The 26,476-nt window shown below is 42.5% G+C and overlaps 7 protein-coding genes across 8 annotated transcripts; 3 read left to right on the top strand and 4 right to left on the bottom strand.

Annotated features, from left to right (window-relative positions):
• Positions 1-473: 473 nt before the first annotated feature.
• LOC140782536 (probable WRKY transcription factor 26) lies at positions 474-3,333 on the top strand. The gene is made up of 5 exons (XM_073129151.1): positions 474-1,431; positions 1,599-1,757; positions 1,848-2,467; positions 2,550-2,711; positions 2,823-3,333. Exons 1-5 carry the CDS (start codon positions 1,126-1,128, stop codon positions 3,238-3,240), a joined length of 1,665 nt encoding a protein of 554 aa, XP_072985252.1. The 5' UTR covers positions 474-1,125; the 3' UTR covers positions 3,241-3,333.
• Positions 3,334-3,603: 270 nt separating this feature from the next.
• Positions 3,604-5,455, bottom strand: LOC140782537 (CASP-like protein 4B4). Of its 2 annotated transcripts, XM_073129153.1 has the most exons (3): positions 4,394-5,455; positions 4,180-4,324; positions 3,604-3,928 (listed from the first exon to the last, which is right to left on the bottom strand). In XM_073129153.1, exons 1-3 carry the CDS (start codon positions 4,684-4,686, stop codon positions 3,737-3,739), a joined length of 630 nt encoding a protein of 209 aa, XP_072985254.1. In that variant the 5' UTR covers positions 4,687-5,455; the 3' UTR covers positions 3,604-3,736. The 2 variants fall into 2 exon arrangements, with proteins under 2 accessions (XP_072985254.1, XP_072985253.1); XM_073129152.1 differs by having other exon boundaries at positions 4,180-5,455.
• A 425-nt stretch (positions 5,456-5,880) lies between these two features.
• LOC140781528 (uncharacterized) lies at positions 5,881-8,261 on the top strand. The gene has a single exon (XM_073127537.1). It carries the CDS (start codon positions 6,528-6,530, stop codon positions 7,986-7,988), a length of 1,461 nt encoding a protein of 486 aa, XP_072983638.1. The 5' UTR covers positions 5,881-6,527; the 3' UTR covers positions 7,989-8,261.
• Positions 8,262-10,351: 2,090 nt separating this feature from the next.
• On the bottom strand, positions 10,352-11,066 carry LOC140782420 (uncharacterized). Its single transcript, XM_073128973.1, has one exon. It carries the CDS (start codon positions 11,030-11,032, stop codon positions 10,589-10,591), a length of 444 nt encoding a protein of 147 aa, XP_072985074.1. The 5' UTR covers positions 11,033-11,066; the 3' UTR covers positions 10,352-10,588.
• Positions 11,067-13,279: 2,213 nt separating this feature from the next.
• On the bottom strand, positions 13,280-15,426 carry LOC140781655 (patellin-6). Its single transcript, XM_073127737.1, has 4 exons — positions 14,283-15,426; positions 14,047-14,171; positions 13,812-13,953; positions 13,280-13,724 (listed from the first exon to the last, which is right to left on the bottom strand). Exons 1-4 carry the CDS (start codon positions 14,967-14,969, stop codon positions 13,464-13,466), a joined length of 1,215 nt encoding a protein of 404 aa, XP_072983838.1. The 5' UTR covers positions 14,970-15,426; the 3' UTR covers positions 13,280-13,463.
• Positions 15,427-16,569: 1,143 nt separating this feature from the next.
• LOC140782977 (laccase-3-like) lies at positions 16,570-19,218 on the bottom strand. The gene is made up of 5 exons (XM_073129896.1): positions 19,095-19,218; positions 18,855-19,006; positions 18,515-18,759; positions 18,271-18,399; positions 16,570-17,860 (listed from the first exon to the last, which is right to left on the bottom strand). Exons 1-5 carry the CDS (start codon positions 19,179-19,181, stop codon positions 16,776-16,778), a joined length of 1,698 nt encoding a protein of 565 aa, XP_072985997.1. The 5' UTR covers positions 19,182-19,218; the 3' UTR covers positions 16,570-16,775.
• A 969-nt stretch (positions 19,219-20,187) lies between these two features.
• On the top strand, positions 20,188-26,419 carry LOC140782976 (sorting nexin 2B-like). Its single transcript, XM_073129895.1, has 5 exons — positions 20,188-21,412; positions 23,294-23,503; positions 23,619-23,879; positions 25,624-25,710; positions 26,119-26,419. Exons 1-5 carry the CDS (start codon positions 20,225-20,227, stop codon positions 26,212-26,214), a joined length of 1,842 nt encoding a protein of 613 aa, XP_072985996.1. The 5' UTR covers positions 20,188-20,224; the 3' UTR covers positions 26,215-26,419.
• The last annotated feature ends 57 nt before the right edge of the window (positions 26,420-26,476 follow it).

Genomic DNA, 26,476 nt, shown 5'->3' with positions numbered 1-26,476 from the left:
GCATGGGTTAACCTTCCCATCTTTTTGTGCAGCTGAGAATAATCTACCCACTCGTGTGTTGACATTTCACAAGATCGAAATAAAAAAAAAGAAAAAGTCTATGTCGAAAAAGTAGCAGCTTCAGCATCAAGCTTCATGAATTTATTGACATATTGATGAATTTCAAGAATCTATATATTGATGTGCTCCAAAGTTTGGTCTCCCCTTAGTCTCCATGTCAAGTAGACTTGGTGATCATCAAGGAAGTATGGCGACTCGATTTGATGTCAATTTGAATTCGTTCCCTGGACTTCAACTTGTTCAAGAACTTGGTCTACTCCTCAATCTGCAAGCCAGACCTTAATTACCAAATTGAAGGATGATTTAGACATACAAATATAGTTGGCAATTAATTAAACATCCTATATAGCTGAGACAGCTAACCCACGTATAACAAACACTTCATAATTATCATCTCAACCACTAAACCAAGTGGTTCTAATAATTGGGATTTGGGCGGGGGGTGGAGGGCGGTCGAAATTACGGAAATACCATTGGAAGCTCGTATACGTCTTCTAGGCTTCTAGGCGGGGATCCCTATTACATGAGAGTCATGGATGATGTAAGGCGAAGTAAGCTCCTATGTCTCCATCGCTGGACCGCATAGATTAATTAATGCCAGCTCGAGATATTTTATAGCATCCCATTCCCAAGAGTGAATGACAAAATTTAATGAACAGCAAAAATAACAAGTTAAAGTCTTGTATATATGTGGTGAAAAATGTCATGACGTAGCTAATGATAAATTATAGTAGGGACATCGTCCTCCTTCCTGGAAGCTCTCAGCCGCCTTGATAACAGTCAAACGCACGAGGTTTGACCAACCATTCACGGTCAAAACTGTCAACTAACCATCGATCATACCCTCCTTCTCAGAAACACCTCTCCCCTGATCTCTTTCCCACTCTCTAATCTTTGGCATGCATATATAACAACAACGACCACCACTTACCTCTTTCTCTTTCTCTAAACCGAAAGCTCCCTCACACACACACACACTCTCTCTCTCTCTCTCTCTCTCTCTCTGTCTCTCTCTTATTTGCCTTCCTCCTGTTACCTCTCGCTTCTCAGCTAGACATCTATTATATGGCTTCTTCGACAGGGAGTTTAGAGGCCACAACTAATTCCCACCAACCTTCCTTCTCCTTCTCCTCTCCCTTCGCAACCTCCTTCTCGGAGCTCCTCGCAGGAACCTTTGATGAGCACATCGGAGACCGGTCGACGTCCGGGATGCTGCGACAAGGAGGTGGCATACCAAAGTTCAAGTCCATCACGCCTCCTTCACTACCTATATCACATACTCCTTTCTCCCCTTCTTCCTATTTCTCCATCCCCGCCGGCCTTAGCCCCACCGAGCTGTTAGACTCACCAGTCCTCCTATCCTCCTCTAATGTAAGTATATAGGCGAATTCAATTGAATTAGAGCTTCTAATTAATCCTTTCCCTGCTTTCTATTTGTTTAGCTGATTTATCTTTCATGCATATATAATTAAATTTGATCTTGTTCTCATAGGTAATTAAGAGTTCAATCTAAAGATTTTTCTTTCTTTTTTTTACAGATCTTGCCATCTCCAACCACTGGTACTTTTCCAGCACAGCCTTGGAAGCTTAACTTTGCTGATACCCAACAAGGGCTGAAGGAGGAAAGCACAGCAGACTATGACTTCTCTTTCCAAACCAACAAAAAGCCCCAAAATTCCCAAGCAGCAACCTTTAAGGTAAGAGTTGGTATTATTTGCTACCAGTGTGGGTTCCTTGAGTTGTTCAATTTCTGGATCCAATTTGCTTACAAGACTCAATAAATACAGGAAGAAGCCCACGAAGGACAGCAGCAACAATGGAACTCCTATGAAAGTAATTCTGGATTCTCTTCGCAAACTTCGAACAACAAGTTTGAATTCGCCGCGCCGATCCGAACGAATTCTTCTGAGATTATTACTATTCTTGCCGAATCACAAAGCAATAACGGCAACCGATTCCAGTCGGACGCCGACCATTCTGATCACGCTTTTCAGGGCCTTAAAGAGCAAAAGAAATCTGATGATGGATATAATTGGAGAAAATATGGACAGAAACAGGTGAAAGGAAGTGAGAATCCGCGGAGTTATTACAAGTGCACATACCCGAATTGCCCGACAAAGAAGAAGGTGGAGAGATCTTTAGATGGTCAGATTACAGAGATTGTCTACAAGGGTACTCACAACCACCCAAAGCCTCAGACGAAAAGGAAATCAGCTTCTTCTCAAGCTATTTCGGAAGCATCAGACCATTCATTCGGCGCGCGATCCGGGACGCCTATTGATTCAGTAGCAACGCCGGATAATAATTCGTCAGTTTCTTTTGGAGATGATGATGTTGATATCAGCCCTCAGAGGAACAACGCTGGGGGAGATGAATTGGACGAAGACGAGCTCGAAGCAAAGCGCTGGTAAGCTTCTTTTGTGATATAACTAGTATTAAGAATTGATCATGGTGAAGTAGGAACTGATGTAGGAATTTGGATTGTTCAGGAAAAAAGATGGCGAAAACGAGGGGATCTCAGCTTCAGGAAATAGGACAGTTAGGGAGCCAAGGGTGGTGGTGCAGACCACGAGCGACATCGATATCCTTGACGACGGGTACCGGTGGAGAAAATATGGCCAGAAAGTGGTGAAGGGGAATCCAAATCCAAGGTAACAAAAGAACTCCTTTCCATCGCTGCCAACTATGAAACGCTTTTAACTTTCGAGCCACACAAATTTTGCCATGTGTTCTGATGAGTTCTTTGATTTCCGATGTTGCAGGAGCTACTACAAATGCACGACGGTGGGATGTCCGGTGAGGAAGCACGTCGAAAGGGCATCGAACGATCTGCGATCGGTGATCACGACGTACGAAGGTAAGCACAACCATGATGTCCCTGCAGCCAGAGGAAGTGCTCTGACCAGGCCTTCGGCAGACAAAAATGGTAGCGGTGTCATGGCAATAAGGCCTTCAGTGATCAATGGCAACTCTAACCATGTTGGTCTCAATGCTCTCGTCGGTGGAAGGATCAACGCAGCGCCGAACAAGTTGGAGATGTTGCAGACTTCAGGGAGTTATGGATTCTCCGAGATGAACTCCTACATGAATCAGCGGCAGCAACAAAGGCAAATGGAGAGTATGTTCCCAAGAACCAAAGAAGAACCCAGAGATCTGTTTCTCGAGTCATTGCTCTGCTAAAGTTTGAATTCTGCAGTCGATAGATTTCACTGTATATTTCATAGAGTGGTGTTGTATAAAAATGAATTTAAAAGACCTTTTAAGTTTATTTCATTACTTCATTTATTTGAAGCCTTTCAGAGCTTAATCCCAGACCTCTCATCTTATGCAGCAACTCTGTTTTATAACAGAGAGATTTAAAATGCCGTCGGAGATTCCCCATAGTAGCTGGTATGATTTTGCTTCTCCTTTACACACAGTTATCACACTTACTGCCACCAAGGAACAGACGGATAGTTATCACCATTGACTTGTCACACCATAGTACGCGAGAAGTAGCGTGATGATCAGGGATACATACGCATGCCCTATGGACTAATCAACTATTCAAACAGTGACATCATATATTTAACGTTTTAGAGCCCCCAACCGATCGCTCTTAAAAACAACACTATTAAACGTAAGACATATACGTAGTCACTGTACAAGCACGAGAAAGAATAACAACTACTAGACATTATATATAAGTTTGTTTAGATAGTCTAAACCCAGATATAAGAGCTGAGAGAGCAAGAGTCACAAAGGCCAAAAAGGCCATGCTGATAGAAGCCGCAGACGAATCAGTGAGCGTGTTATCTGTTCCTCCTCGAATGCTATTTGTAATAGGAATAGCAGCGGATAGCGCAGAGATCAACAGGTATGCAATCACCTGGAGTAATAAGAAAAGGATTTCTTAGTTAAAGATAGCATGTATCTCAGTCGGGGTAGACTTTATTCTTATCTTTTGTGGCTCCCACCAATAGTATTGTATAATTTACATGGACAACGTACTATCTATCCACCTCACCGATTTATTCGTTCCTATTCCCGAGACAAAAGTAGCTTCCTCCGCATGTACTTATCCAGAGAATTTAGACTTAATATTAAAATCCAATTACAACCAAAGTGCGAATAACCCACCTGATCTCCAACAAAATCCACCATAAACGCCGCTTTCTTCGGCACTGGACGGTTTGAATCCTTCCTACCAGTAAGTCGGTACACCTGCCTCACCAACTGAACCGTCGAATACAAGAAGGCTAATGCCGCAATCGCCAGAAGATACCTACAACAAGAAATTTTGACGAAATAAGTCCAATACGCAATGAGGAGTTCGTTTAGGCCTAACTCTAACCTGTACTCCTCGTAGTTATAGAATTGGCTCCAATCGCCGTGCCTGTTCGTGGCCATGACGACGGCGGAGATGAAGGAGAAGAGCCACGTGGCAGCACGGAGGAGCAGCGGGCTCCTGTCGAGGAGGTCCTCCCGCCTCCACCGCCGCATCACTGCCGCCATCCGCGAGCCCGGGCGCTCGGCGGTGGCGGTAGCGCCGGCGGCCGAAGAGGCCTTCTCGAGATCCAGAGGAGCGGAGGATTCGGGTAGTGTGTCCGGCGCTGGTTTCGTGACGACGCCGACGGCGGCGGCCATTGTTGGGGCTTGGACTAGGCGAAGAGAAGGTAATAAAGATGGGACTAGTGGCAGAAGAATAGGAGTTATCTGCTTTAAATTCGTAGTTATGCTGCAGCGAAGCGGTCGATATAATTTAAGCTGAGCCTAGCTATACAGTGGAAGCTTCGAAAGCGGAGCAAGGAATGAGAAGCCTCGGGAGAGAGGACACGGGAGGAAGAGAGGTTATTGACACGTGGATAGTGTAAGATTCCTCCAACTATGAAGCGTTACGGCCCATATGGCCCATAAAAGGCCCAAAAGATTCTTTAAAGTTCTCCTGAGGTCGACGAGAATGGAAACGAGTCTCCATGAAGGATTACCCAGTTATAGATACTAGACATAGCACCTTTCTGATTCGAATATTCTTTTATCATCATCTCAGTTATCCAAATGACTCAATATTCGAAGGGCAACGTAATCCTTCCTTACCCAATCCAAAGGACTACCTGAGTACCTGACCAAGGTTAGGTCAATGGACTAAAGCAAAGAATCCAGCCAACCATGGGCCCACAAGAGAGACCAAGGAATTGGATGAGCTAGAAGGTACCCTATCCTGTTCGAGAATGGGGTCCAAAGAGGGCCCTCATTTTGTCCAACTTACCATATCTATCCATGCCTGATGATGTTTAAGAAAAGCGACTTCATGGGCTGTTGTGCATCATCAACAGATAACTTTGGTAGCATGGCCTTGTCTCTCAAAATTGTCGTACCCCCATACCAAAAATATGTAAACAAAGAAAGAGAGTAAAAAAAATGTGATAAACCAACTCACATTGCGATTGTGGTGGCCCACCACTCCTCACGCTTTCCGCGTCAAACCAGCCACGCGGATCACTAGACCGGATATGGGTCCCATTTAATTCCAGTTGGGCTCCATGTGGCCGAAAAAATTAGTGAATAGCCCATTCATCTCTCCGGGCCCGCATGCTTACTGGACCACTCGCTTGTAGCTGTAGTAGACACAGGTAAGACGCATGGCTTAAAGGAGAACAGATCGGGTTCCACCCAGCTGTGCCTACGGGGTGGGGGTTCATGGAGATTGGAGAACCTTCCTCCCTGCCTCCTATTAATGCTCTCCTCTGCGTCGAACGAAGTGAAACGAGTCAGAATCTAACGGCCGAGATATGAGATTGACGGTGGTTGCCATTCGGTTCGGTTTAAGTTGAAACTTTTCATGGCCTTTTCTGTGAAGTAGCCGTTGGGTCTTCGCTTTTGACTCATCACGTGTCATATCACTGACGTAGATTCCACCTGAGTACGTCTCGAATTGGGCACGCCTCAATCCGAACCCGCAATGTAAACGTATTTGACTCGGATCCAGATCTACAGCCCACCGAAACAAGGTTACCGAAAGCCGTCAAATCGAGCCGAATTCGGATGAACCTGTCCGTGTCCGAGAAGTAATGGCATATGCGATATTTCGACGAACGTCAGCACTATATATGTAATAAACTAGCCCTTGGGAAAGGGAAACGCGTAGAGAATTTAGAGATTTATGTTCTTCTGATAATAGCATATTAACTTCCTTCTCCACCGCCGTCTAATACAAGAGGAGAAGGAGAGCCGAAGAAGAAGAAGAGGATGGGAGGAAGAAACGGCTAAGGATCGGAAACTATTCTTACAAACCTCACATCATGAGTTCCTGTTTTGCCCCCATCAAACCCTTCTATTTCCAATCCCTGCTCTCCTCTCGCCCCCTCGTCGGCGCCAATCACACATCTGCCCGCTTCTGCTCTCGCTAACTTCCGTTACCGCCACAGTTTGGGTTGGGTTAAGTGCTAATTTTGTCTTATTCGCCGGATCTCCTCTCCTTCTCCCCCATGGAGCCGGCGGCGAAGCGGAGAAAGGTAAGCAATCTCCTCGTCCGAGGCCTCCTCTTTGGCGTATTCATCCTGCTCCTCCCCTTCGTCTACGTCGTCACCATCCACAGCAGCAACTGCAGTTCCAGCGACTTCTGCCTCTTTTCCTCTCCAGGCGCGGCCGTATACGGCGGCGGCGGCGGCGGCGCCGAGTCTAGGAATGCGGCGGTGTACTACTCCTCCGTGTTCAGCGACCTCGTCGCCGAGGGTTTCCTGTCCCCTGGATATAAAACCCTCTGCGTCGATACCCCTGACGGCGAGGAAGTCCTCGCTTTGCGAGCAATCGGCGTCGCCGACTCGATCGGAATCGCGAGGAAGAAGTCGCCGCCTCTCGTTCTTGGCGGCGATCTCTTCAACCAGCCCTTCGCCGGCGCCGAGTTCGATTTCGTCTTCGCCGGGCGCAGCCTTGATCGCTCGAAGCGACCGTTGGATCTCGCCTCGGAGATCGCGAGAACGGTGAAGCCCGAAGGGTTTCTCGTGATCCACACCTCCTCCGCCGGGGATCACCACAGCATCCGATCTCTCCAAGATCTCTTCCCCGGCTTTAGATCCCTCCGCTTCCGCGAGATTAACGGACCTGATTCCTCCTCAATCCTCCGTCAGATCGTTTTTCAGAAGGAATTTAGTCTGGATAATTCCCATCATTCTTATTCCGGCAATTCCACGAATAAGTGCTCTATTCCCGACCATAAGCTCCATATCTTGCAGTCTGCGGAGGCACTCATCGAAGAGGAGCCATTGAAGCCATGGATTACACTGAAGAGGAATGTTAAGAATATTAAATATCTTCCTTCATTGGTCGATATAAGCTTCAAGAGGAAATATGTTTATGTTGACGTCGGCGCCCGGAGCTACGGCTCGAGCATAGGCAGCTGGTTCAAGAAGCAGTATCCCAAGCAGAACCAAACATTTGAAATCTACGCAATTGAGGCGGACCGAGCCTTCCACGATGAGTACGCCTCCAAGAAAGGAGTCCATTTGCTACCTTTCGCCGCCTGGGTGCGCAACGAATCCCTGACATTTGAGATTAATCGCCACCCAGATCACAAGGATGATACTGAAGGACGTGGAATGGGTCGGATTAGGCCGATCGGAGGGTCTTCTGGTCGTGTCTCCTCCGGCGACGTGCACACGATTCGTGGGTTTGATTTCGCTCAATGGCTGAAGAGGACGGTGTCTGACAAGGACTATGTGGTGATGAAGATGGATATTGAGGGGACTGAGTTTGATCTTGTGCCGAGGCTATTCGAAACAGGGGCGATTTGCTTGATTGATGAGCTCTTTTTGGAGTGCCACTACAATAGGTGGCAAAAGTGCTGCCCTGGAGAGAGATCACCCAAGTATCAGAACACGTATGGGGACTGCTTGAAGCTGTTCACTTCACTCAGGGAGAGCGGCGTGCTTGTTCATCAGTGGTGGTGACCAGTAAATAGTTACAGCACAACACACAGATCTTTGGTTACAGATAAAGCTCCTGAAGTATTTACTTGGTTCTTCATTTGTTTCTTTAGACGAATTACTTGTTTATGTCAGTTCATTATAGTTGAGAAATCTATAGCTTCTTTCCATTCTTCGAATAACATACTGCTGCTTAGCAAAATTGATGAAATCAATTTCTTTTAGTGTAATTGTATTAGTTGTTCTTGCAACTTGTAATGGATCTTTTCTTTCATAATTTAAGCCATCCTTTAGTCATGTAGAATGTAATTCCTATGTCAAAGCTAACCGAAGAATATTCTATTGGCACTTCTATATCTGTGCTAGTAGAAGTGTTCAGTCCAGTCCAGTCCAGTCCTGTGTGCTTTTCTTTTCTTTTTCTTTTCTTCCTACCTTTCTTTTTCGGATATGTGGTTCATCTGAGAGTCTATTTTAACATGTTCCTTGATGGAATACCAGTACATTGATGCAGACCACCACTAGAACATAAAGCCTAAAAACCTTTTCTTGCTCTCCATGTTTCAAAAATCCTCCCTATTGCCATGCTTCTTTGAGAAACAGTAATAGTTGTTGATTCAGTAGATTGAATGATGTAAAGTTTGATTATACTGAAATGATGATGGCTGTATATTCGGAAAGAATGAGGAAAAAAGCTGTGAACTTCTCTAGCATCACACTATTGGAAGTTTGCTTCTCTCTCTCTCAGTTATCTAGACTGATTTTTATGTTGTTTATGATGGCTGTATAACACTAGCAAATAAACTTTAGTCTTCTCAAACGCTAATTTAACAAGCTATCTTACATTTTCTTGACAAAATGTTGCAAGAAATTTCTGTGCAGAACATCGCATGCTGACATACACAGTGCGTTATATTATTGCATTGTTACTGTCTTTCTGGGTAGATGATCTATAATTAGTCCTTGATAATTGGTTTGCTCTTAAATTAATGCTTCTTATTATATTTGTTCCTCAGATGAAACAGGCGACATATTTTTTGGTTTATGCACAAAGGTGAAAGAAGATAAAGCTGCATTAGATTATTACAGAAATTCTCAACGCAACTGACTGTACTATTATACAACTTTTCTTCCAATGAAATTGTCCCAAGCCCACAAGAAAATCGCCTAGGGGGACTTGTAGTTGAAAGATCACCCTCCCAACAATCAATTGATAAAACTCAGATCAAATACTTATCTGTAAAAATTTGATGTGAGCTTTGACATGTTAATCTTGAAGATATTGTGGATATCAAGTACTCAGGTGCTTGATTCTGTGTCCTTCAGAATCTATTGGTGCAATACTCTACTATATAAATGCTGGAAAGTTTCCCTGGTATTGGCTTTTAAGTTTTAAGTTATATTATATTCTACTGCCAATTATGTTTCTACTATATCAAGTGAACAGCTGCTGTATTCGATGGATGACACTGATATTGAATCCAGTTTTATCTCTCTTCTTGTTCATTCTACCTGATTTCTTGTTCCAGGTCACAGATTTGCTTTTGATTTCAAACTGTTGTTGCCCTGTTTAGGCCTCTTTTATAGTTACTAGTTTTTTTTTTCTTCTTTTTTTCTTCATCAGAATAATTGGCAGGGCAGCTTCCTAGTTGCTCCAAAATTTTGAACATGGGATGTTGTTTGATTATGAGGTGCTCCAAATTTTTGATAATGGCATGCTCGTTTACAATGAGGTGCTTCAAATTTGTGAACATGGGATGTTGGTTGCTTACACGAGAATATTTATAGAATTTCTTTTGGTCTTTGGTTAAAGTAAATATCAACAAAATAACTCTACTGTCACATATATGCCACTTCCCCTTTTAAGCAATCATTGAGAAATAATATACTCTTTGCAAGATTCCACAGTACTAACTTAGCTGTCCTACTGTAAACAAATACTTGTATTCGATTAGAATCGTGCACAGGTTATAATATTCTTATAGACATCTCTGCAAGCATCAATGCTGTGGATTTCTTCTTGTGATTACTTGATCCAAGAGTCTTAGTCAATTCTTGTGTTAAAGAATGGAGCATATTAGCTGTCACTAAACAAACTTGCCTCTATTTCTTTTTTATTCCATTAATTCAGAAGAGAAGACTTGGTAGGGTGGTAGAAAGTTTATTTTTATAGCAACACCATGACTTTAACAACAATTATTGGGCTCCCATTACAGTGCACGTATACAGATATATTTGAACGTGGTTGTCTTATTAAATGGGAATTAGCAGAGTCCTTGGTTTACTTTTGGAGAACTGCCCATCTAACATTGTGATTAAGATCTACTAATCTTTACCAAGTAAAAAGTGAGTCACGTATAAGTTTCACAATAATATTATAAACCTTCACAAGATGAACATATATCACTCCATTCCTATTTAAAATTTATACAAAGGCCATATAGAAGATTACAAGCAAGTATCTCTGCCTTTCAAATCTTTCGTTCTATTCTCTTGCTCTTCGAGCTGATCATTAACCACTCTACACTCATTCCCATGGTATTAGCTAGGGAGGAAAAGAAAATGTATATTAACAATAATCATCACATAAGAAAATGTTACCCATGCAACGTCGGCCTAAAAATATTTCAAGGATCCTCGTGAATGCTATCGAGATGCGGCTGCCACACCGCAACACAGTCGCTACTCTGTCGTCGCCGCCGGTGGCCCGATCTCTTATCTGGAATGATCGATGCATCCGACAGGCTATTCTGATTGTTACTTCTCTGAATCTTTTTCTTCTTCCTAATCTTCTTCTTCTTCTTCTTCTCCGGTAAGGAAGACGCCGGAATCAAGAAGTAAATATGCCCTCGTTGGAGCTCCGACTCCGGCGCGACGACTAATATCCGGCGGACGATGCCCTGCGAGCATGGCCGGCTCAGGACATGGTTGGGGTTCGCGGCGAGGATCTGGCAGGCTTTGACCGGCCGGCTGTACTCCTCAATGTGACCGTTCAAGTGGACAATTCTGATCAGATCAAAGGCACCACAAGGAAGGACACAAGCTAAGCAACACCTGAGGGAGTTGCCCATCTCTCTTCTTTATCTCTACTAATTAAGCTTTCCTTTTCTTGTTAATTTTTGAGAGGGTATATTAGGTTATATAGGAGCTCAGCCTTCAAATGCCAGTATATTAGGTAGAAAGGCGTGTGTTGAAATGGCGAACGAGCCCTTCCTTCACAAGTATGTGCAGTTTCATGCAGCATTATTAAATTTAATCCATATTAAAAGCTGGGCTAACGTGTTTCCCAACCTTATCTTAAGTACTAATTGAAGGACATAAGCACTTGTTCCCTGTGCACAAGAATTTATTTAGCCTTTTGTAATTCTATTCCTTTTACTAATTCCGTGAAGGTTCATCTGACCAAACTACCTGTGCTCTAGATTGAGTGGCTCAAAAACTACATGCATGAGAGTAATATATGAGAGTGCATCCAATACGTTACTCTCACCTAATGTAATGCTAATATCTAATGGCTAAACAAGGACTTTGGATTTATGAATAATTATATCATGGTTTTCTTGTCATCTTGGATAAATATAAATGTAGCTACGCAATAAATTAGCTTAGTGGGTGGGATTTTATTTTTTATTTTTGCCATTGTTGCTCGTGCATTAAGGTGTTATTTGATCTACTGTAAAAGAAAAATGTAAGACTCTAACTTTGAAAATATGGAGTAGTAGAAATTAGCTCTCCAACCTTTTCGCTTGGCATTCTAATTGTGCTCGTATTATTGTAGGGTTTAGATGTGCTAAGTTTGAATCTACTTTGGTTGATTTATGTCCTTCAAAAATATTAAAAACTATAAAATTACTCATCTAAATAGTTATGTTGTATTTGGGATAATGATTTTTTATATTTTTTCACTTCTTTTTTTTTTTTTGGTCTCAAATCTTAGTAGGTATTATGAAATAATTAAGGAGTTTTTATTTTATTAAAAAAGAAGAAATAGCTGGAAGAAAGAAAAAAAAATAGATCAGGGGCAATTTAGTAAAAGGAAGAGGCTTGTAATGGTAACCGGCGCACGTGCGCACGTTGGAGGTGGCGGATGGTGCACGAAGCTTCATGGCACCAAGTCATCCGGCACCGACCGTCGCGGTGGCAACCCAAGATCCGAGTTCACTAACCTCTTAACTTAATTAACTACGACACAGTATCTAACGGTTCGCGGTAGGCGGACCCACCACGATCTACGACCTACACCGTTAGATTCCGAAACTGGTGGACCCGCCGAGGGAGCAGATCCTATCCACGCAGTGTTGGGAACTTGGCAGTCTCTTATTGGCCGCGAAAGAAAATTCCTGAGTCGAGACATGCATACGATCACGTACAGGACATGCCGAAGAGGCTAGAAGACAAGAATTGGATACATCAAAGAAAGGGGACAGTATTTAGGGGTTGAGCGACTAATCCTAATCCATAGTCCTTACTCTTTAATGGTACCTTCCTCCCTCCCTCCCTCCCTCCCTCCATCTTATCTCGCTTTGATTCGCTGTTCTCTTTTTGTCTGCTTCTATCTGGATTATATGACTCTAGTGGGTCCAATATGGAATAATATTATCCTCATAGCCTTCTTCGTGGGCTGGGCCATCTCAGCCAGTGCTGAAGAAGAAATCAATATGGGAAGCCTACTGATGAACTGGAAAGAGAGACGAAAAAGTCTACGGAAACGTTGAACCAGAGACCTACATAGAAGAACGAGATAAAGAAGGGAAGGGGGGTATCTAAAGTAACCGTAATTTGCGCTTCTTATATTTATATTATATATATATATAATATATACTTACACTGCTCTGTTATGTTCCCCTTCACCGAGAAATGCGAAAGGGGAAAGGGAGAAGCAAAAGCAGACGCTATCATGAGACAGCACGCTATACTTATTATTATTGCCACCCGTGACTCCCCCCATTTCCAACCCTTTGCCTTTCTGCTTGCTTGCTTGCTTTATTACAACGCCTCGCTGCTGCTCTGCTGCAATTAATATCGCCTCTGCTGCAAGTAAATTAAGACCGAAGTAGACAAGCAAGTAAGCCAGTTAAGTTTCCGACTGGCATAAATAATTGTCTTCTTTAAGCAATATAGCCCTCCATTATGCAAAAAAACTTCAGAAGAGCAGCTTTTCCTACCCGTGATGACGTTGGTAAAGGACACAGAGTTAGTACCACAGACAGAGGAAGTTTGAAATTAGGCATTGGATGTTGGCAATGGTGCCCCCCAATCAGAATTCCCGTGAAGTTTGTTATGTATCTGAGCCAATTAATACGACGACAAATGGAATCTGGTAGAAGGATTAGAGACATGCTTATATTACTGCAACTTTGGTAGTGTCACAAGCTGCTGTCCTGTCCTAGTAACTTGCTTTATAGTAGTAAAGCTACAAACATACTCAAACTAATCCAGATTAAAAATAAGCAACAGCGAGCTATATAGCTGTTGTATAATATTCTTCGTCATTGTAGCTAACTAAACAGATGGTTTACGAACAAAGTATCTATAAGCAGCCACCTTCCTCTTCCTCGAGGTGGAGTTATCTATAGATAACACCATCTTCCCTGCCTCCCTCGCTGTGAATACGTTGTGGATTGGCTCGTCGGCGGTTGCAGGAATCCTTCTCGTCTTCTCCACGCATAGAGTGTAGCTGTCTTCCGCGGTTGGTACGTACTCGGCGCCGTATTCCAAGTCCCACGCCCCAACCACCAGGTCCCATGTTATGGTTGCCCCAGCCTAGATTAAACAAGCGTAATTAGAGTGATTAATATACGAAAGAAAAGATGCGTTTCGGTAAAGGCGGACGGGATAGAGGATATTTACCTCAATGCCATCGATTTCGAGGAGGACCTTTTCCCCACCTTTGACCGTGAACTCGGAGGCCGGTTTAGGTGGGCCGTTCTCGAGATCCCCGGGCCGGCTAAGGCCTCCATATTGGACCGGAACGAACTCCGGTCTAATAAACCTTCAACAATACATACACGTAATCAAGTTCTAACAAACAAGTAGTGAAATCAAATTATAGAGATGGAAATAGGATGAACTGTTAAGGTCCTACTTGTAAAGGGTCTCGGCCACATTCCCTTCTCTAGCTATCACAAACTTGCTCTTGGTCCTCTCCGTCAGAAAAGGACTTACCATAGCATAAAGCATGCTAAAGTACCACGGCACATTTATAAACACCTACATCCCAACATAAACCACCTACTTAATAAAACCCAGGACAATTAATAAATATGACAAGAGTTTTTTTTTTGTTGCATATATGCCCCTATAATTTGTAAGGAATACTACCTTACTAGCCACCAGCTCCGGGTAGTTGTCCTGGAAGAGAGAGAGGATGTGGTTGGAAGCGGCCCTGAGCTCCCTCTTGGGCATATCTTTAAGATCCGTGACCTGTATGATCGAATTAACTCCACCGGGTCGGAGTTGGAGCATCCGAACTCCCCGCTCCATCACCTGCACCCGCCACCGGAGGAACCGGCTGAGCTTGTCCGCATCCCCGAATACCCGGTCGTACATCTCCTTATCCTTGAACACCCCGTAGGCGTTGTAGCAAACGGGGTGGCCCCCACGGTCCCACCCGTGCATGTACGCGACCACCTCCTCCAACTCCTTGAATCCTAGCTCCTCCTCCACCACGCCGTCCGCACCAAACTCCGCGCGCCACTCGGCGCACCGCACCAGCATTGCGTGCGCATCCCGCGCACTGTAGTCGCGCGCTCGCAGGAACTTGAGGAGAACCACGTCGGACCTCTCGTCCTCCGCCTCGGAAATCGGGACGCCCCAGATCGAGATGGGCTTCGAGGAGGAGGAGAGGAGATGCCTGAGTTCTTGGAGGGATCTCTTCTCGCTGGGCTTGAGGTTGGAGGCGAGGTAGGAGTCCTCCTTGAAGGAGGAGGTGCGTTGGAGAGTGGTGGTGGCGGCTTCCATTAGGGAAGTCATGAGGCTTCTCTTGGCAGGTTTGGGAGAGGAATCCATTCGAGTTTTGGGTAGTGTGGATCGAAATGGGTATTGGTTGGGGTTTTGGGGATTTGGAGGTATATATGTTGGGAGAAGAGGGGGGAGTTTGGGGGTTTTTTGAATAAATTTTGGTGCGGTGGGGGTGACATTATGATGCTAGCGTGAGCAAGGGGGAATTTGTAATTTTTGAGCGGTTTCGGGAGCATGGGGGACCCGTGTACTGACCAAAGAAAGCCTGACAAAGTGTGCTCCTACCAAAGCCCACCAATTAACTACCCAAGAAGCTTGAAAGGTTGGTCGGTCCGCCACTTCGTTCAAATTATGAATGCTGAAATTTTTGCCTGTCACTCCTCTAAATTCTCTTATTTACATATTACTCCTTCCAACAAAATGTTTATTCTCAACATTGAAAAGAGGTGGGTGTTTATGGGAAAGTTGTTGAAATTAACAAGCTTCTTTCCCTTATCCCAATGTCGGGGTTTCTATGGAGTCAAGTCATTATTAATTTATTCGTAGGGTGAGGAAATTTCGGGACGTGAGCTCGGTCAATAGAAGGACTGATGGGATGGGATGGGGTTGCCTGTCCCGGTTCTCACTTCCCATAGGTGAGTTCCTGATCTTACCCGAACGGGAGGTGATCGTATCCGTATCTTATTAGAACACTTGCCAACGAGCAATTACTAATAATTACTACTAGGTATTTATTAATTACGGCGAGGGGCAATACTCAAATGGTACAACAAATGGGAGGTAGAAAAATAGTGCATTGTTTAGTCCAAATCACTCAGTCTTGGTGTTAGTAAGTGTAGATTACCACGCAATAGTACTGTTTAGGTGTACCAGCCACTCTTAGGATGCAGAACTCAAGGTAAAAATAAATGCAGATGATAATTACCACCGAAGGTCTTTAGACCTTTTCTAAAATTTATGAATCTCATAATAACCAAATAATGTAGGGTGCAAACGAAAATTCCCCCTTCTTTTTTAATAGTGTTGTGGACCGCAGAAGTGACCCAACAGTAACACGAGCTTTGCGTTCCGTGTGGGCCCCGCGGAATTCCTCCTACGGTTTAAAGTAATCACGGGCCCCACGGCTTCCCCCGAACACAGTTCAAACTTCGCAGCCAATCTCCACCGTCCATCTTACGTTTCAAAGCGCTGACGTTGTCCTTTTTAAAGTCTCACATCCAGAGCATATAGCTTTGGATCCTAAGGAGATTAAATAAGTTATTATCTCTCCCAAGAAAGTAAACTCGAGTGATTTTGCCTCTTTTTCCGTTTTGATCCATCATTAGGTGGGTACCGACTGCAGCTTTGTTTTGAATCTTATGTTATGATTTTGATAGGTGGCTTCTTCGTAATCCCAATGGGACTTTAACAAAAGATATTAACTCTGTAGAGCTCTTTTGTGCTTATTCTACAGCCATCTAATCTTTCTGCAGATCAAACTTCGGCTTTGTTTTATTCCTGTAGTAATATATATTGAGATTAGGGCGTACGGTCTATGATGAATTATAGAATACGTAATAATTTGCATACCTAGCGAGCTCACTTTGTATTAGTTTGCTCTTTCTTGGAAAGGTTAGTTAGGACGATCCCACAGTCATAATCCAGTTTATGTCTCAAAGTAGTCGGGCATTCGTATTCAACTTTAGATGGCGTGAAAGCAACTCGTGAATAAAAAGAGACGACATGACCAGTTTCTTGGACTCCGAGCTCAAGAGTTTGTCGATTTATTTGAGATCATGATAAGGTTGAACTATCCAGGCTTTTATCGGATCGAACAAACCTCACCATCAAATATAACCTTCTCTATACTCTATTCTAACAAAGAGGTAGATCAATCGGCGGAGGCTCCAAAGCTTGCAATCTCCCAGCTCCATTCTCAACTAAGAACGCCATAGCCAACCCCCAAGTGATATGCACATCCAAATGGCAATGCACGAGCCAAACCCCCGGGTTATCTGCCACGAATCGGATAACCGCCCAACCATTAACCGGCACCCCAACCGTGTTCCTTAGCGGAGGATCCACCAAATTGAATCCCCCACTATCTCTTATCGGATTATAGTTCCCAAACCCGGTTCCAAGTACGTAGAATTGGTACCCATGGATGTGCATGGGATGCTCCTCTCCGGCTAATATATTAGTCCCTTGTAACACCACTTGCACCACCGATCCATACTTCAATTTGTACACTTTGGTCCCTCTCACTGGCTGTTGCAAGGATTGGCTTATGTTGTTACCCGTGTAGTCGAATTGTACGGGTGGGACCCGGGGGAAGTCGGCATCGAATACTCCAGGCACACTCTCATAGTATGCCTCGAGTATGGATAGGGTATTGGGCAGAACAAAGGAGATGTTATTCATACTTGCACCCATGCGGGTTCCGTTAGGACCCCCGCATTGTTGCAGGGGAGGGCAGTTGAACAGCCCTATCCCGACGGTGATGAATAATTGCTCGTCGACCGGGCTTGGGATGTTCACGGCCGATGGGCTTCTGATAGCATTCGCGAATGCAGCAGCGGTGGCGGTGTCGTTGAAGGCGGGAAGCGGAGGGAATAGCGGAGGCTGCAGGCCTCGACGGCTACGTGCGCAGCCGGTGAATTTGTACCTGAGGACGGCGGTGGTGGTGGTGTTGTCGAAGGGGACGCCCCGGGCGCTGGCGTAGGCGCGCGCGGCCATGTAGTATCGGCCCGGCGGTTGGTTGGTGGTGATCAATACGTCGGTCGTCTGGCCCGGGCCGAGCATGAGGACCGACGTGGTGAACGGTTTAGTGTAGGCGGCGTCGGCAGCGACGACGGTCATCGAATGGCCGGCAATGGAGATGAATAGTTCGGTGTTCATTGCTGCATTGATGAATCTGAATAGGCTTGTTTCACCCCAGCCTACTGTAAAGACTGTTGTGTCTGCATGCAGTAGCAATATTTCGCAGCAATGTGATTGATATATTGTAAAGATTTTTACATAATTGCTATTGTTACTACGTTATTCAAAATTCCATAATTACAACCAAAATACTAAACCCTTTTTCAAAAATGCCACCCTTCAGTTAAATCTATCAAATTACGGTTAAAACTGAACATATATTAACAAAATATTATTTTGCTCTTATATAAATTGCTTAGAATGAAAACCAATGACAAATAATTTACACTTTAAACTTCAAAAAAAGAAGGGCATTTAAGTCATTTTCATATATATATATATATATATTCACCTTATCAAAAATTAACGATAATAACAAGTTTAAAAAGATTTAAAAGATTTTAGTGGTAATTATAATAATAATGGGTGGGCTGAATGGGCCTTACTGTACCTCTACTGGAGCAGTCGTAAAGATCTCCAGGCTGACCATTTATAGTGAAGGCATCAGATATGTTTGGAGCTGCTCCAGTCCTCATGGAGTCTCTCAAAACATCGATTGGATTCCTATTCCACCACTCCCCTACTCATTCATCATCATCATCATCATAAGAAAACAATTGCTATAATTGATTCATACAAACACAAGTAGGATTAATAGAGCGAGGAAATTATTAAACATCATAATTCGCACGTACCAAGTATAACAGCGAATTCTCTGGAAGGATTCAGGAATGGATAAAAGGATCCAACTTTGGGGTAGATGATGAGGGCTCCATAGACGGTGGCTCTAAGCCATGAGCTATGTGCATGCCACCACAAAGTACCTTCTTGGCCTTCTATTGTGAACCTGTATATATAACTTCCACCTGGCTTAATGGGGCATTGCGTAATATATTCCGGACCATCTGCCCATCCAGTCCTCAGTTGTTGGATTCCATGCCTGATTGCATACATGTACACGAACAATCCAAGTGTCATGCTACCTATACACTCATGCATGCATATCATTTAACTTTGGAACTCTTTAAGTAGTACCAATGGAGAGTGATGTTGTATATAGCTTGATTCATGACTTTGATCACAAGTGTATCTCCATCTCTGACCTCCAGTGTTGGCCCTGGGAATTGGCCATTAACTGTGATGATCTCGTTGGTCATGCACAGCCTATTCACTGGCGCTGCTTGGATCTATTAGAGATTATAACAATCCACAAGATGAAGAACCATTAAGAAGAAAAGAGAGAGTATAAATTAATGGTAGGATTGGAAGGCATACAATAAACTCATAAAAGCGAACATTTGCAGTAGTGGTGGTGAGCATGAGGGATAGACATAGGAGAACAGAGAAGAATAAAGCCTCCATTTCTAAGCAAGCTTCCTCTGTTCTAAGTTGTTGGGGAAGCTTTGAAGTGGTGATGCAAGGGATGTAATATTAATCGATTAATGAAAGGGGACACCAAAAAGTAATGGGTTGTTTGAGGTTTGGAAGATTAGGTTTTAATTTGTGCAGAAGGTTCTGTTCTTTTTTAGTTGGTCAAGCTTCTAGGTTTGATATGTTACGTAAACAAACCATCCAGCATAAGCACAATGGAAATGGTTAATAGTGGCTTCCTGAAGAAGTTCACAAGCCCAGTTGTCAGAAGCACTCTTTTGCACTACAATCAAACAACTACGTGTTTTTAATATAGTTAGGTTACTCACCGAAGAAACTTGTGTTCCTGGTTATTAGTGTCATTAGATAGTCTAATACTATAACACTCATTGGGCCGAGCCCAGCTTTAGTTATGTCGAAGCCCAAATTTATTGGGCTCCTTGAGACCAGCCTTCTATGTATCTAGGCCTTTGGCGTTGCAATTATACATTCTCATCTATCACTTCTGTGTCTAATTTGATTAAAAATTAATTTATGATTAAGTATTCTTTATGCATGAATCAAATGCTATCTTAATTGTAAGAGATGACTCCACTTGTAACTAATGTTGCATAAAAGGTTTCTTAAATCTAAAACGATATATAGATGTAAACTTAGCGAACACTGCAGTACAATCATAATTGTTGCATTATAGAAAATTTATTTGCCAAAGCGAGCGCCGTATAATCTTATTTATCTAAATAACTCATTCCTCAAACTTAATATAAAAAGAGATTAGTTTTGAAGATGTCAGCCAACTCGTATTCCCAAATAATAAATACCAAAATTATCAGCATTTCACATAAATTATAAGATACATTACGATCATTCAGGTAATAAATTTGGGAGATGAAACAATCTGAACAATTAAGTTAACGAGGATGTCTAATTTGGTGAAGGACTCCGCTCCGGCGTAACAATAAACAAAATAAATGCTTTAGCCATGTAAAACCCCAGCAATTATTTCAAGAGTCACAGGTCGAGGTCGAGCCCAAATGCCCAATCCATGGGTTATCGTCTCAATACGTGTTCCAAGTTCCAACTCTTCAAACTTGATCGAGAAGTGTAGACCAAGCAAGCCAACGTGCTTTGCTTCCATTTCCACCTTCCACTCCCTTCGACTCTTCTTCGCCCCCTTTCGATTCCTCTCTTCTTCTTTTTTTACTACGATTACTCTGCCTAAGAATATGATGGGTCCGGAGACACCACCCTCCGCCTTAGAATCACCGCCTCCTCCTCCTCACGACGACATGGAAACCCTAACACTCTCCTCCGCCCCCTCCGACTACCACTCCGCCTTCTCCGGCGACCCCCTTCTCTCCCCCCAGCCGCCTACGACGTACCCCGTCTCCCCCTCCTCCTCTTCTTTCCTTGATCCCCCTTCCTACGCCGACGTCGTCTTCACCCCCTTCAACTCCGAGGCTAACGGCGGCAGCGCCAGCGCCAAGGGCGGTGACTCCTTCCGCCGTGATACGTCTCCCAGATCTGCACGATTCGCTGAATCCGATTACCTCCGGATCACCGTCTCTGATCCCCAGAAGGAGCAGGAACCCGTTTCCACCTCCCTCGTGCCTGGCTCCGGCGGTTCCACCTTCGTCACCTACCTCATCACCAGCCGCCTCCGCGACGGTGGCGGCCCCGAGTGCCACGTCCGCCGCCGGTTCCGCGACGTTGTCACCCTCGCTGACCGCCTCGCGGAGTCGTTCCGCGGCTTCTTCATCCCGCCACGCCCCGACAAGAGCGTCGTTGAGAGTCAGGTCATGCAGCGGAATGAGTTCGTCGAGCAGCGGCGCACCGCGCTCGAGCGATACCTGTGGCGGCTCGCGGCGCACCCGGTGATCGGGAAGAGCGACGAGCTTAGGGTTTTCTTGCAGGCCCAGGGGAGGCTGCCGCTGCCTGCGAGCACGGATGTGGCGTCGAGGATGCTAGATGGGGCGGTAAGGCTGCCGAGGCAGCTGTTTGGAGAGGGGTCTGCGGCCGGGTACGTCGCGGCGCCCCAGGATGTGGTGCAGCCGGCAAAGGGCGGGAGGGATCTGCTTAGGATTTTTAAGGAGCTGAAGCAGTCGGTGACTAATGATTGGGGCGGGGTGAAGCCACCTGTGGTGGAGGAGGATAAGGAGTTTTTAGACAGGAGGGAGAAGATGCAGGATCTGGAGCAGCAGCTAAGCACCACATCACAGCAGGTGCGTTCTTGAGGGTTTCCATTCAATCTTACTTGGGATATGCAAATTGTTGAACAGAAATTTAGTTTAGTTTCATCCGCTTGTTTTTTCGTTTGAGTTCGTGCCAAATTTTTTGTTCTGGTGATTTATACGGTGTAGATCTGTGAGGATAATTTTGTGGATATTGTACATTTATTTAGGGAAACAAATACATATATAGTTTTGTGGATTATGTACATTTAATTATGGAAAAATAATACATACATAGTTTTGTGGATTATGTACATTTAATTAGGGAAAACCAATATGGTATTTGCTGCTAATATAATGGGCAGATGTACATAACTAGTCAGACGCTACATTAAGTAGGTAAAACTGAGATGCAATTTCTATTGCGCAACTTAAATTTTATGTTAGAATTTGCAGGTAGTGTTTGCTTTCCCATCTGTTTTCCATAATTAATTGATCATAGCCTATACCTGAGTAGCCTTTGTCTGCAATTAGAATTAGTAGTTGTAGTATCTATATTAGGTATAATAGCCATAAAGCATTAAGATTACAATGGTATCATTAAGATATGAGGTCTTTTGGCTGGCAAACAAATGTCTAAAAAGGATAGGAAACAAATGAACATTCTTGTTTTGTTAGTTTGGCAGTATATCTGAATTCATTTAGTTTCAATGTAATGTATGAAAGTTGCTGATGTATGAATGTGCTGCATGGGACATTTTTCACTGCTGCATGCATCTATATGGGTACAATAATTTTGCCTTCCCATTCAATGAAATGGCCAGTGATTTTTAAGGAAGGAAACTCATGAAGTGCTACCAGCAACCTTGCATTTGTCACCGCTGCATGCATCTATGTGGGTACAATAGTTTTGCTTTCCCCATTCAATGAGATGGCGAGTGATTTTGAAAAAGGGAACTCATGGAGTGCTACCAGATAGCTTGCATAATTTGAAGCCAAAGTTAGGCTCTAGAGGAACTAGGGAACTTTTAATAGTTATTTAATTGCTATAAGTACTGAAACTAAGCTGTAGAAGAAAACATAATTTACCATATCTATCTACTAAGGTCGGTAACCGGAAGGTTCTAATGTAAGCATTCTAGTAGTTCTATTGGTTATGAGGGAAGTTCCAATATTTGTATTTTGATTATTATTGTTTTGAGAACAGATAACCGTTTGGGTGCCCTTTAAGTTTAAAGGATGGAATTAAGTTTTTTTTTTTTCACTTCCAACTATTCTTTTATCTTAATTCTAATGTTTGTTCTACCAGAATTACTATTTCATCATGAGGTAGAATTTAGGTTCCAATTATTTTTGTTGTTGTTTATAGAAATCTTCCATCTCTTTCCAGTATGTAGATCTTTTTGAGTATGATGTATTTGTGTTTTGGAAGTTAGAAAACATATGTAAAGTTTAAAATCAAATATTAATATTATCAACTGTGTAATTTTCAGATTCTTCCTTTGATATTTGGTCCTGTAAGTTGGTCGCAGATGTATTTTTTGTGATCTTGTTATTCTCCCCGTATTAGGAATATAGGATATAGGCTTATTTGTAGAACCTTGCTGATGAGTTGTTATTACCAATTATATTAGTCACTGTGACTAGTTAGTAGAAAAACTACTGTTATGCATCAAATAGAATCATTATCCATTCTCATTGCCAAAATTTTTAGTTCCCTAATTTCAAAGTTAATACTTGAATAACAAGGGAGCAGACTTTTCTCTTTTAGGATATACATTCTGCATGTTTTAAAATAGAACTATGCTATCTATTTATCTACATCATAAGCTATTTTTGTAGCTATTGCTCGAAGTGTGTCTTGCACTTACAAATGAGCGCAGCAGGACTTTTTCATTGATAATTTAATAAAATTTTCTGCTTATATTTCAGGCAGAAGCACTTGTTAAGGCTCAGCAGGATATTGGTGAAACAATGGGAGAGTTGGGTTTGGCATTCATCAAACTAACAAAATTTGAGACAGAGGAAGCAATATTTAATTCCCAGAGAGTACGAGCTGCTGATACCAAACATGTAGCAACTGCTGCTGTTAAAGCTAGCAGATTGTATAGAGAATTGAATGCTCAGACAGTTAAAAATTTGGTAAAAACTGATGAGTTACATAGTCAATGAGTAATATGTTGATGATTCAAGGCTTTCAATAGGATTCTCAGTTGATTTGTGTATATAATAATCTTCTGTTATTGATCTTTGGCAGGATGTACTACATGAGTATCTAGGGTTAATGCTCTCTGTTCACAGTGCATTCTCAGATCGTTCAAGTGCATTGTTGACTGTACAGACACTAATGTCGGATTTGTCATCCTTGCAAGCAAGGGCTGAGAGACTTGAAACTGCATCCTCAAAGATATTTGGTGGTGATAGATCAAGAATACGCAAAGTGGAAGAGCTGAGAGAAACAATAAGAGCTACTGAAGACGCTAAAAGCTGTGCTGTAAGAGAATATGAAAGGATAAAGGTAATTTGGTCTGGCTTTTACATCAAATACTGAAGCAATACAAAGTTGTAGTGTATTACCATTAAAATGAGTATCTACGGGAAATATACCTAGTGGTAAGAAATTAACAAACTTTTAATGATAGGACCTTATGAATGGTGTGAATAATAGACCTGTGCTAGCCTAAATGGCTAAATGAGGCATGTTGAACTGGTCCAGTTGGTCTAGAGTTGGAATGACCGCCTTCCTGTATTGACATGATAATTAACCTGTTAGTTGCTTACTGGATAGAGCAGGAAGCAGTTGCCTACTTGCTTGCTAGTTGCATGGCATATGACATGTTTAACCAATTTCTTTGGCATTTGTGCTGCAATACTGTTAATTAAATGTGCTAACTTGTTACTTCTATTAAGTTGTGTTTTTTCTGTACCTTTTTTTTGCTTCTGGACTATATCTTTTGTAGGATCCTTGAGTATTGGTTCTAGTAATTCAATTATTTATCTCTCTAATATTAGTGCCTGTCGAGTTGCGCAATCCAATTACTACTCCAGATTATATCTTCTATGATCTGAATGTTTTGTGCTTGATTTCTTACTCTATTACACTTAAAGCACATGAGATGCCTTGTGGTACTCCCCCAATGATTGCAGATATTTTGAATTTTGATAGTAATGAAGCAACAAAAATGTATGCGAAACTGCATAGATTACTCATTTCTGTATTGTGTATTACTTTTGAAATAATTTGTTTTGAAAATCATCATAGTGTGTAACTGAGATGCCCTGGAGTCCTTATACTGTAGGAAGTCATAAATTACTTACTTTATAAGTAATTTGCTTCTTGTGGATATTTTATCCACTTTTATTGAAGTGGTTTGTTGAATGCGATTTTTGCCATTAGCATTAGTCGACCATCTTATTATTAGGGGCATGCATCTATGAGCCTTATTCAGGTAGAATTAAATAGATCATCTCATGTACCTGCTCTAGTAACTCTATGCAGCATTAAGATGATACTTTTTAGGTGTACTCATTCTATTTAGAGGACCTGTCAAACGTCCTCTGCAGTTTGTTCCATATCTAGGGTGGTCAATGATACTGGCTTAGAGATGTCATCCATTGCTAAGATGGGAAGTTTAATATGTTATTCTTCCATATGATACTAGCTACAAATAAGTAAAGAAGAACTTGGAACACCTCTCTAATACAATGATGCAATTCTTTGGAAAATGCTTGTTAATAGCATAGAGAAGGTGTGAGTCATTAAGTCTCTTCCTGACACAGATTCCCTTGTAATCTGGGATGTCTTGTACATAATATTCCTTTTCTGTTCATTTCAATAATCAATATAGAAATAAAACATCATATTTACTTCAATTTTCTGCATCTTGATTTGCCTTTACTTCCTTCTAAGGTCACTCTGCAAAGGAGATGCTTAGGGTACCTGACATCATACCCAAGATTGCTGTTGGTGCATAGAATTTTATATATGGCAAGGGTTAGAACTTTGAATATAACCTAGTTAATATCCACCACCTTCCCATGTGTTTTACACTTACCCCTCCCAAATGGGAAGACCTATACATCAGCGGTGTTCGAGGTACTTCATCCCGTAACCCTACCATTACTGTTCCTTAGAATTGGTTGCACACATCTTAGTTTGTATTTCTTCTACTAGCTTATAGCATTATATGATCTTCCTTATCAGAGAAAAAGCTCAAGAGGCTTGGTAAGATTTTGCTGATCCAGTAATGACACTAATGCAGGAAAACAACCGTAATGAGCTTGAGAGGCTGGACCAAGAAAGGCATGATGACTTCTTGAGCATGCTTAAAGGATTTGTAATAAATCAGGTAATTCTATCATGTAATGTTAATTATGTTTGGCAACTTTCTGCGTTTTACAATTTTGTGTGCCCATTTTGATTATTGTAATGTTCATCCTGCTCAAAATTTTAAATTCACTTTATTTTTCATCTGGAGGAAGAGATGTCTAGTTTCGCTGTCTACCAAAATTATTAAGAGTTGAAATACCTGGGGAAAATATTAGAGATTTTTGGCGAAGGTGGCAAAAGAGGATACGGGATAAGTTTTTTTATGAGAAGACTAAAAATAGGTTGCATTTTATCGAGTTTGAAATAGTACTTGAAGGTGTTGTAAAACTAGCGTGTTGTGTTCAATCAGTTCGTGGGCACAATTGATCTGCATTGTGGATCTATATATAACTCTATTGTTGGGCTCTAATGTGTTTCATTTGAACAGGTTGGGTATTCAGAGAAGATTGCAAATGTCTGGGCAGCTGTTGCTGATGAAACAATTGGATATGCGAGAGAGTGTAATGAGTATTATGTAAATTGAGTTGTTTTGCCTTTCTCCACTCACACATCAATGTATACTATAATTCAAGGGGAACAAAGAGGAAAGAGAAGGAAAAGGACCTGAACGTAATAAAGAGATTTGATTACGTTTTTCATTTTATTTGACTTCCTTCCGCTGTACAGTACCTCTGAATTGACTCTACTGTCAGTTTGATGCTTTCTAAATTGATCATCTCTTTTGTAAACTTCCCTATTCAGAACACTATTGTCCACTGTTTTAGAGTGTTGGGCTGACATCCGAT

Source organism: Typha latifolia, chromosome 2, assembly GCF_019914945.1.
Source record: "Typha latifolia isolate L0001 chromosome 2, TyphaL0001v2, whole genome shotgun sequence".
Lineage (NCBI taxonomy): Eukaryota > Viridiplantae > Streptophyta > Magnoliopsida > Poales > Typhaceae > Typha > Typha latifolia.
The sequence above is the reverse complement of the archived record's forward strand: the minus strand, read 5'-3'. Positions and strand labels throughout refer to the sequence as shown.